The sequence below is a fragment of the Hyla sarda genome, chromosome 5 (genome assembly GCF_029499605.1).
Source record: "Hyla sarda isolate aHylSar1 chromosome 5, aHylSar1.hap1, whole genome shotgun sequence".
Classification (NCBI taxonomy): Eukaryota; Metazoa; Chordata; class Amphibia; order Anura; family Hylidae; genus Hyla; species Hyla sarda.
The window spans coordinates 425,984-438,290 of NC_079193.1; the positions used below are offsets into that span (position 1 = coordinate 425,984).

General features: G+C 42.2%; 2 protein-coding genes across 2 annotated transcripts in view; both read left to right on the forward strand.

The window, feature by feature from the left end:
• Positions 1–12,307, forward strand: part of OBSCN (obscurin, cytoskeletal calmodulin and titin-interacting RhoGEF) — a 577,179-nt gene that overhangs the window by 348,093 nt on the left and 216,779 nt on the right. The window contains 1 exon segment of the mRNA XM_056518694.1: positions 3,871–5,182. Within this exon segment, the coding sequence (XP_056374669.1) occupies positions 3,871–5,182 (1,312 nt within the window).
• Positions 3,346–6,191, forward strand: LOC130272805 (uncharacterized). The gene has a single exon (XM_056518699.1). It carries the CDS (start codon positions 3,908–3,910, stop codon positions 5,222–5,224), a length of 1,317 nt encoding a protein of 438 aa, XP_056374674.1. The 5' UTR covers positions 3,346–3,907; the 3' UTR covers positions 5,225–6,191.

Genomic DNA, 12,307 nt, shown 5'->3' on the forward strand with positions numbered 1-12,307 from the left:
TATATACAGGAGATATATAACTTATACCAGCTGTACATATATAATTATATACAGTATATACCAGGTTATACCAGCATGGTCCATATCACTATATACAGGAGATATATAACTTATACCAGCTGTACATATATATTATATACAGTATATACCAGGTTATACCAGCATGGTCCATATCACTATATACAGGAGATATATAACTTATACCAGCTGTACATATATATTATATACAGTATATACCAGGTTATACCAGCATGGTCCATATCACTATATACAGGAGATATATAACTTATACCAGCTATACATATATATTATATACAGTATATACCAGGTTATACCAGCATGGTCCATATCACTATGTACAGGAGATATATAACTTATACCAGCTGTACATATATATTATATACAGTATATACCCAGGTTATACCAGCATGGTCCATATCACTATATACAGGAGATATATAACTTATACCAGCTGTACATATATATTATATACAGTATATACCAGGTTATACCAGCATGGTCCATATCACTATATACAGGAGATATATAACTTATACCAGCTGTACATATATATTATATACAGTATATACCAGGTTATACTAGCATGGTCCATATCACTATATACAGGACATATATAACTTATACCAGCTGTACATATATATTATATACAGTATATAGCAAGTTATACTAGCATGGTCCATATCACTATATACAGGATATATATATAACTTATACCAGCTGTACATATATATTATATACAGTATATACCAGGTTATACCAGCATGGTCCATATCACTATATACAGGAGATATATAACTTATACCAGCTGTACATATATATTATATACAGTATATACCCAGGTTATACCAGCATGGTCCATATTACTACATACAGGAGATATATAACTTATACCAGCTTTACATATATATTATATACAGTATATACCAGGTTATACCAGCATGGTCCATATCACTATATACAGGAGATATATAACTTATACCAGCTGTACATATATATTATATACAGTATATACCAGGTTATACCAGCATGGTCCATATCACTATATACAGGAGATATATAACTTATACCAGCTGTACATATATATTATATACAGTATATACCCAGGTTATACCAGCATGGTCCATATCACTATATACAGAAGATATATAACTTATACCAGCTGTACATATATATTATATACAGTATATACCCAGGTTATACCAGCATGGTCCATATCACTATATACAGGATATATCTAACTTATACCAGCTGTACATATATATTATATACAGTATATACCCAGGTTATACCAGCATGGTCCATATCACTATATACAGGAGATATATAACTTATACCAGCTGTACATATATATTATATACAGTATATACCAGGTTATACCAGCATGGTCCATATCACTATATACAGGAGATATATAACTTATACCAGCTGTACATATATATTATATACAGTATATACCCAGGTTATACCAGCATGGTCCATATCACTATATACAGAAGATATATAACTTATACCAGCTGTACATATATATTATATACAGTATATACCCAGGTTATACCAGCATGGTCCATATCACTATATACAGGAGATATAACTTATATCAGCTGTACATATATATTATATACAGTATATACCAGGTTATACCAGCATGGTCCATATCACTATATACAGGAGATATATAACTTATACCAGCTGTACATATATATTATATACAGTATATACCAGGTTATACTAGCATGGTCCATATCACTATATACAGGAGATATATAACTTATATCAGCTGTACAAATATATTATATACAGTATATACCAGGTTATACCAGCATGGTCCATATCACTATATACAGGAGATATATAACTTATACCAGCTGTACATATATATTATATACAGTATATACCAGGTTATACCAGCATGGTCCATATCATTATATACAGGAGATATATAACTTATACCAGCTGTACATATATATTATATACTGTATATACCAGGTTATACTAGCATGATCCATATCACTATATACAGGATATATCTAACTTATACCAGCTGTACATATATATTATATACAGTATATACCCAGGTTATACCAGCATGGTCCATATCACTATATACAGGAGATATATAACTTATACCAGCTGTACATATATAATTATATACAGTATATACCAGGTTATACCAGCATGGTCCATATCACTATATACAGGAGATATATAACTTATACCAGCTGTACATATATATTATGTACAGTATATACCCAGGTTATACCAGCATGGTCCATATCACTATATACAGGAGATATATAACTTATACCAGCTGTACATATATATTATATACAGTATATACCCAGGTTATACCAGCATCGTCCATATCACTATATACAGAAGATATATACCTTATACCAGCTGTACATATATATTATATACAGTATATACACAGGTTATACCAGCATGGTCCATATCACTATATACAGGAGATATATAACTTATACCAGCTGTACATATATATTATATACAGTATATACCAGGTTATACCAGCATGGTCCATATCACTATATACAGGAGATATATAACTTATACCAGCTGTACATATATATTATATACAGTATATACCCAGGTTATACCAGCATGGTCCATATCACTATATACAGGATATATCTAACTTATACCAGCTGTACATATATATTATATACAGTATATACCCAGGTTATACCAGCATGGTCCATATCACTATATACAGGAGATATATAACTTATACCAGCTGTACATATATATTATATACAGTATATACCAGATTATAACAGCATGGTCCATATCACTATAGACAGTATATATAACTTATACCAGCTGTACATATATATTATATATAGTATATACCAGATTATACCAGCATGGTCCATATCACTATATACAGGAGATATATAACTTATACCAGCTGTACATATATATTATATACAGTATATACACAGGTTATACCAGCATGGTCCATATCACTATATACAGGAGATATATAACTTATACCAGCTGTACATATATATTATATACAGTATATACACAGGTTATACCAGCATGGTCCATATCACTATATACAGGAGATATATAACTTATACCAGCTGTACATATATATTATATACAGTATATACCCAGGTTATACCAGCATGGTCCATATCACTATATACAGGAGATATATAACTTATACCAGCTGTACATATATATTATATACAGTATATACCAGGTTATACCAGCATGGTCCATATCACTATATACAGGATATATATATAACTTATACCAGCTGTACATATATATTATATACAGTATATATACACAGGTTATACCAGCATGGTCCATATCACTATATACAGGAGATATATAACTTATACCAGCTGTACATATATATTATATACAGTATATACCCAGGTTATACCAGCATGGTCCATATCACTATATACAGGACATATATAACTTATACCAGCTGTATATATATATTATATACAGTATATACCAGCTGTACATACATATCATATATACCCAGCTTATACCCGGCCCACACTCTTTATCATTATTCAGGGATCTTCTGGAAATTCTGCCCCCCCCCCAAACAGCTCTTCATCAGTGATAATGGATGTATTGAAGATCTGCCCCCTCCCTACTAGAGAAATCTTCAACACTAATCTGGTATCTTCTATAAGTACCTACCACCACCTAAGTCCCCGTCACTGTGCTTATTTTTTTTTTTGTACTATATTATCATGTGATAAGGCATGATCTACGGGATTACCTAAACTAACTCCGCATGGCGCTGGTGTTGTACTGGTGAGCACCATCATTAGATTTTAATTCACAACTTTACATCACTAGAGAGGAGACTATAACAACCGTGGTGAAGAGTCCAAGGATGAGAAGAAGAATGTCCCCATCTCCATCACGTCCAGGTTCAGGACATTCTCCAGCAAGAACCTCGAGGTCTGAGATGTCCACAGCAGAACCCTACTTTATATCACGAGGCAAACCATCTGCCTATAGGTCTGAACAAGAAACACGAAGGACTGTGGTTCCCACACTCTTTGTCACGGAGCCAGAAGATGAGCGAGGAGCTTCTGCCCGGCCGGATGAACAAAAGTCTCGCTGGGTTGAGGTGGAAGAAATTATTGAATTCAAAGTGAAGAAATCACCAAAACCACAAAGGAAAAGTGTAATGTCTCCAGCCAAGCCAGAAAAAGATGATCGACCCGGAAGGAAGTTCCCCCAGTACGGCTCAAGATCAAGAGCATTCCCCAGTAATGACCCCAACACAAACAACTCCAACAATAAACTGGTGGAGGAGTCAAAGTCCACACTGACATCTTGTAGCTTATCGGAAGTGGACATCCCATCAATGGAATATGATTTCCTAGGACAAGAGTCAGAGGCTGAGGATGTTCTCCATCTAGAGCAAATGGATGATGTAGAGGAAGAGTGTGGGATCATCACTAAACCTGAGTCCCCAGAGGCTGACCTCGAGGATGAAAGGTCCTCTCCACCAGTAGAGTCACATACCAGGGACAATAAAGCACAACTTCCAGATGAGGTAGAATTACCAGAACCTGACCAAATGGCATCTCTAGAAGTAGAAGATTATATCGTGGAAGAACCAGTAGATGAAGATACTGAAGACTTAGGAAACAGAGATCAGAAAGTCCTTACTCGCGATGGGAAAGTCCTTACTTTAGAGGATCTTGAAGATTATGTTCCAGGTCAAGGAGAGACTTATGGATGTGATGAAAATGTTGCAAACATCTCAGGGGATGCTCCATGTGAGATCTCTGTTCTACAGGCAGAAATAAATGAGCCGACCATCGGCAAACCTGTGCTGCTGAATGTGGGGAGGCCGTTGGTACCTAAACATAGACAGAGTTTCTTCAGCCACTTAAAAGAAGGTATCGGAAGCATGTTCACCGTGGGCTCAAGAATGAGTAGGATGAATGCAATGGGATTCTCAGATGTGTCTTTCCATATGAAGGAAACCACCATGGCAGCAGCTACTGTCGGCACTTCATTGACCAGTCAGTCATCATTTAACATCAAACCCTCTTACTGCACTGAGGTCCAACGTCCAGTAGACAACGGTCAACCCAGCTTCAAGACGGAGGTTTCTACAAGAACCTTAAGTTACGGAACTGTGGGTGAAACGGTGACCGTACACATAACTAAAAAGGATTCTTCTCAAAGCTAAGTTTACATCGTTTCTGAGAAGACGAGGAGGAGATGAATAAGAAGATATAAGATCTAGAAGATGCCAAAGATGTTCTATGAGAACTTTCCAGTCTTAATGGGAACACTTAATCATAGATAAAATTATATCAGTTATAGCTAAAATGTCATTCCATGGAAAAAACAAAATGGTGGTGACAAAATGAGGAATTGGAGAAGAATCACCATAAAGCTTTGCCTCTCTTCCTTGTAGACATCTTTGGTGTTCTTGGTTGGTTTCTCCAGCCTTCCTTACTATACTTCACTATCTGGACATGTTTTATTCAACGGCTCCGTCGGAAATAAATCTGAATGTTTACATTGAAACACTGAATGTTGACGATAGCAGATGTGACACGAGTCGGCGCTGCCAAATCCACCGCTCACGTCAATTATGGAAAAATGAAGAAATATTCTACTGTTCTTGGCCGATGGCCTGAAAATAACATGGACTAAGGACACTTCCCCGATAAATGCCAAAAACGTTACAGACACATGACAACCACCATACCGCGTGATACAGCCTGACTCCGCCTACAGTGATGACACAAGATCCTCATCATCACACACAACGCATCTTCATCAGGTCGTGGAGTTTGACCTCTGCGTGTGCACGGACTGGAAAGCCCATGTTTGCCGTGTCACCGTCCACGCAGGGTCCACGCACCGAGTGGTTGGACTCTTCTTATTTATTGGCCGCTCTTGGGTTTGTTTTTGTGTTGTGTCTCCAGATTCTCCTCTCAGCATGAAGTTTAGTTGTTTATTAACCCCTCGAGTCCAGGAGTGACCCAGCACCATCTGTGAGATGAGCAGATGAGACCCAGGAGAGTCATCGCTGATTTCCTGTTCTTTCTGCAGATATTTTGTGTTTTGTTTTTTTGTTTTTCTTTTTTTTTTCCATAGAGAAATGTTGTTCCAGTGACAATCGCTGCTGAGTATAATAAAGCTGTGCCGGGGATCTCCCCCTTGTCTCTTCTTTAATAGAACCTAGCAGGGTCCTGACCGAGTCGCCTTCTTTATGTATTCCGTCTGATTTAGAGGGAAGGAATACATCAGGCTGCGATAAGTTTTTATGTGATATTTTTTGGTGATATTTATTCCAATTTTCCGTCATTATAAAATGATACTAATAAAATATTTTGCAGGTTTCACACTGACCACTTGGGCTAATATTAAGCTGAGGCTTTCTGCTGTGCCTGTGATGATAAGGAGGAGGCTGCCCCCTTCCTGTAGATAGATAAGACAATAGGAGCTCAGCCTCCCCCCATGTAGATTAAGAAGACAGTAGGAGCTTAATGCTCCCTCCCTGTAGATAGAGAAGACAGTAGGAGCTCATCGCCCCCTCTACCCTGTAGATAGAGAAGACAAGAGGAGATTAGCCTCTTCCTCCCATGAAGATTGAGAAAACAATAGGCGCTTAGCCTTCCCCTTTCTGTACATAGAGAAGACAATATGAGCTCCTATGGTGCTTTCCACAGGTAGGGGTCCTCCTCTAAGGTATATGGTGCTCTCTGCAGGTAGGGGTCCTCCTCTATGGTATATGGTCCTCTCCACAGGTAGGGGTCCTCCTCTATGGTATATGGTCCTCTCTGCAGGTAGGGGTCCTCCTCTATGTATATGGTGCTCTCTGCAGATAGGGGTCCTCCTCTATGGTATATGGTGCTCTCTGCAGGTAGGGGTCCTCCTCTATGTATATGGTGCTCTCTGCAGATAGGGGTCCTCCTCTATGGTATATGGTGCTCTCTGCAGGTAGGGGTCCTCCTCTATGGTATATGGTCCTCTCCACAGGTAGGGGTCCTCTCCACAGGTAGGGGTCCTCTCCACAGGTAGGAGTCCATCTCTATGGTATATGGTCCTCTCCACAGGTAGGGGTCCTCCTCTATGTATATGGTGCTCTCTGCAGGTGGGGGTCCTCCTCTATGTATATGGGGCTCTCTGCAGGTAGGGGTCCTCCTCTATGTATATGGTGCTCTCTGCAGGTAGGGGTCCTCCTCTATGGTATATGGTCCTCTCCACAGGTAGGGGTCCTCCTCTATGGTATATGGTCCTCTCCACAGGTAAGGGTCCTCCTCTATGGTATATGGTCCTCTCCACAGGTAGGGGTCCTCCTCTATGTATATGGTGCTCTCTGCAGGTGGGGGTCCTCCTCTATGTATATGGGGCTCTCTGCAGGTAGGGGTCCTCCTCTATGTATATGGTGCTCTCTGCAGGTAGGGGTCCTCCTCTATGTATATGGGGCTCTCTGCAGGTAGGGGTCCTCCTCTATGGTATATGGTCCTCTCCGCAGGTAGGGGTCCTCCTCTATGTATATGGGGCTCTCTGCAGGTGGGGGTCCTCCTCTATGTATATGGGGCTCTCTGTAGGTGGGGGTCCTCCTCTATGTATATGGGGCTCTCTGCAGGTAGCGGTACTCTTCTGTATATGGGGCTCTCTGCAGGTGGGGGTCCTCCTCTATGTATATGGGGCTTTCTGCAGGTGGGGGTCCTCCTCTATGATAGATGGAGTTCCCTGGAGGTAGAGGTCCTCCTCTATGGTATATGGGGCTCTCTGCAGGTGGGGGTCCTCCTCTATGTATATGGTCCTCTCTGCAGGTGGGGGTCCTCCTCTATGTATATGGTCCTCTCTGCAGGTGGGGGTCCTCCTCTATGGTATATGGGGCTCTCTGCAGGTAGGGATCCTCCTCTATGTATATGGTGCTCTCTGCAGGTGGGGGTCCTCCTCTATGTATATGGTGCTCTCTGCAGGTGGGGGTCCTCCTCTATGATAGGTGGAGTTCTCTGCAGGTGGGGGTCCTCTTCTATGTATATGGGGCTCTCTGTAGGTGGGGGTCCTCCTCTATGGTATATGGGGCTCTCTGCAGGTAGGGATCCTCCTCTATGTATATGGTGCTCTCTGCAGGTGGGGGTCCTCCTCTATGTATATGGTGCTCTCTGCAGGTGGGGGTCCTCCTCTATGTATACGGGGCTCTCTGCGGGTGGGGGTCCTCCTCTATGTATATGGTGCTCTCTGCAGGTGGGGGTCCTCCTCTATGTATATGGTGCTCTCTGCAGGTGGGGCTCCTCCTCTATGTATATGGAGTTCTCTGCAGGTGGGGGTCCTTCCTCTATGATAGGTGGAGGTCCCTGGAGGTGGGGGTCATCCTCTATGTATACGGGGCTCTCTGTAGGTGGGGGTCCTCCTCTATGTATACAGGGCTCTCTGCGGGTGGGGGTCCTCCTCTATGATAGATGGACCTCCCTGGAGGTGGGGGTCCTCCTCTATGTATACGGGGCTCTCTGCGGGTGGGGGTCCTCCTCTATGATAGGTGGAGGTCCCTGGAGGTAGCTATTTCTGTGCTGTAGTCTTTTTGCTCCGTGAATCCTTCTTGTCCTTCGGACTTTCAGACCAGTCCTTGGATTTCATGTGGTCGTGTCCCCGGACTCCGCTCCTTGGTGAATTTTCTTCCAGATTTGGGGCATTAATGGGAATTTCTATAGGGGCAGTTTAATGACATAAATGGTCACTTTAAGCGGACGTGTCACCCTGAGTGGTCACCAGATGTGTCATGAGATCCGTCTCCACCTGTAGACACCTGACAGGAGCTTCCGTTATCCCAATTCTACATGAAAGTCACCAGTAAGATGTTGTTGGGGGATCTCATCTCCTTCTTATGGGTCTCACTATCCCCTCAATCCCTCTGCAGCCGGTGTCAGGTGGTCACACAATACAAGATGCTTCTGACGGATCTGATTACATTGTATAAGGTTTTCTGTTTGCCTCATACTTTTATTTGGGTTTCTTAGTTCACTCTTAAAATTTCTGAAACTGTTAAATACTTGCAGATTTTTTTTTTTTTTTGAGTTGGTGATGCCCCCTTCAGCTGACTCATTAACATATCATTAATACATAAACCTTTCACTCTACAGACAGAGGCGGGGCTTAAAGGGGGATTCCATGGATCAGAACCCCCACACCTCTTCAATACCTACATCCATTATAATGATCATGGGGGAGGGGGGCTGCTGGTGTCAGGGTAATGAGGTTCAGGGAGGACTTAACCCCAATAAAAGGAGGTGAGAAGTTCCTCCAAGTGAAAAATTGGGAAAGGGAGTGATTTTTTATTGGAGATTTATATTCTTTTAATTGGAGATTAAAAGAACACTTTTAAATAGTTTGATTGTTTATATAGATTAGTGTAATGCATAAGCATTACATTGACCTACAAGATTGGAGCTCGGGCTGGCCTGAGAACCGATTGGCACCTCATGATCAGAACACTGGACCACCAGGTGTAGGCCCCATAACTGTTTAAATATCACGATCAAACAGTTAATAGAAGGACATGTCCATCATTACTGGGAGGTGTCAGCTGAGGATAGAGCCAGTACCTGTCAGTAAGACGTGATGGGTTAATAGAAAGGGCTAGCAAAAACCTAGGTGTTGTGCCAGTATGAAAATCTCAGTCACAATGGGGACCTGGTCCCTGGGATTTATCAAGCTCTGCCCTAAACTATGTGGTAGATAGTGGTCGGTACTTCTGTAGCTGGTGGTGGTGCACGTGGCAAGAAGAGATCAATGTGAATTAAGAAAGGCCCAGCACTAAACAGCAGAGGAAGGCATCCCGCTGTAACGCGTCCTGTTACCTGACACTATGTGAATAAATATTCACCCTTTCTGCAAAACTGGTGGGCCTTTCTTAATTCACACTGCCCTATCTACAACTTAATGTCCGACTTCCCTCCAACAAATAGACTGCCCCTCCACTAGTCCTGTCTACAAGCAAACATCAGCCTGTTGCCTAGTGTGGCAGCCATGGGGAATTAGACAGAATGTGGTACATGGCTTGGGGTGGTTAGATGTATGAGTTTGTGACACCAGGGCACAGTTAACCTACATGGTCAGAGGATCCGACAGCTTCTCCTGGGCCAGGCGCAGGATAATAAATACACTGATGCCAGGTTACAGATAACTGTCTTTACTGGGGCAGGAGTAGTTGTTACAATCCGCACAGTGCAGCTTAGAGTAAAGGGATGCAGAGTGACTCTTGGGAGCCCTGTGGACTTGCTGTGACTTGTAGTATTTAACACCCACTTGGCTTTACTTGTTGCAGGCTTGGGAATTTATACTTAATTCTGAGGCCTCCCATGCTGACTAGGGTTCTGATAGTGTCCAATTCTACACCACCAGGGTATGAACTAGCCCTTGGGATCAAGCTGCCAGAGGCTTTCTACTGTATCTATTCCGAACTAGCACTGTGTGACCCATCGACTCACCGGCTCCTGTGCCCACGGCTATGAATTTCTGACTCCTCTTGGGCGAGGAACACTTGCAGAATGGCGTGATCACTTGCTTGAAGATTTTCTTTAGGCTTCCATTGAATCACCTCACACTCCTGCTGACTCCTCTCCACACTGCGGCTCAGACCGAGCTTACACTCCACACACTCTCTCTCCCCCACTTAACACTCAACTACTGAATAACTCCCCCCCTACACTATATATGGCCCAGCTAGAGGGCCTCCAATTGGGCAATCAGGGTCATATGGGTACTCTGCATCATACCTCCTAACAGATATTTTTAAAGATACAGTGCAAAACAATACAAATCAACAGGCAAAGACCGTAATGAATATTACCTGAAGCAATGTTTACCTGACAGGACCCACTACGGTACTGGGACACCACAACCTCCCCCCCCCCCCCCCCCCCCCTCTTGAAAACAGCCGCCCTCGGCACCCAGTCCTGGAGGGTGAATATTGTCGAAGATATGGAAATAAACTTTAGTTCAAAGATTCCCTGGAACATTATCTATCTACTCAGGGGCAAAAACTACGTTATTTGAAGATGTGCAGATTGGAATGAAGTGCAGAGAGTTCCTTCCTGAGAGATAACACTGTGTGGTTGGTGCCTTTGATGTTGACCACTCGCTTTTGTTTAAGTGCCATAGATTTAGATCTTTACCTGAGATTAGCATTTAATACTACACTCCTACATCGCATTCTTTTCTCATTGGCTCTGAAAGTGCATAGATAATGGCCATACAAACACTTAAGACCAACCAGCGTGAGACAGACACACGTGTAACAATTCTAGAAGCTCTTCCTTTGGTTGGTGCATTTTCACAATGAAGGTAACTCTGAGATTTGGGCCGTAATTGCAGTAGGCTTCCTTTACTACTGGTCCTATCCCACGGGGCCCATTGGCTTATAACATCTTCTTCCCGTGACTGAAGAACATTGCACATAACTCGAGGCCACACCGAAGAGACACAACAAGAGACGGACACCTCTGCTGTGCCAAATTTCTGGTGCACCTCATGCACACCAGAAGACAATTAACAAGGACAACATAGAGAAAAACAAACAGAGAGAAAATAATACATCCTGACTAAGACATTATAAATGTGGGTGCGCCATAACATGTGGTGTCCCGGTACCGTATTTCATACGTTACCTTGTGGTGAGGTCCCCAAAGACAGAGTCCCTAGGAACAGTGGGGGTCTTCTACCTTAGCTAGCCCCTCGTCACCCCTTAGTTAGTTAATATTTATGTAAATAAATATGTAAATATGTCTATTAATGATTCCTACCTTGTTTGCGTCGCAGGACCTGCGGGTCATGTGACTTAGTTCAGAACTCTATAGTTTGATGAAGGACCTTTGGTGGTTCTTATGACATGTGATCACCCACAATGCAATGTAACAGTGAGTGACAGCTGATTGGACCATTCCAAATTGGCCAGCCCCTGCCCATATAAGGGACCTGCGCCATCTTGATCTCTCTTGGGTTGCTGACTCTGGATGAGGTAGGACCTCCGCAGCTTACAAGACAAATTACTAGGCCTAAGCCTTGCGGCCTAAGCCTGCGCTAGAGACGGATAGTTCTTATAATTCCCCGTTATCTCTGCAAGATATCCGGCGGATCTATGCAAATGCAATCCGCTAAAGCTAAAGAGAACTTTCCGGTCCTAAGCATCTGTCAGTCACTGCTGTGCTGTCTATATAGACTCTGTTATCTGGACTGTTACTGTTATTGCAAATACAGAAAATGTTCAGTAAAGATTCCGCAAGTTTTAAGTTCAGCACTGCTG

Excerpts from the sequence above, each read along its gene's own strand:
- LOC130272805 (XM_056518699.1), top strand. The coding sequence starts at position 3,908 with ATGAGAAGAAGAATGTCCCCATCTCCATCACGTCCAGGTTCAGGACAT.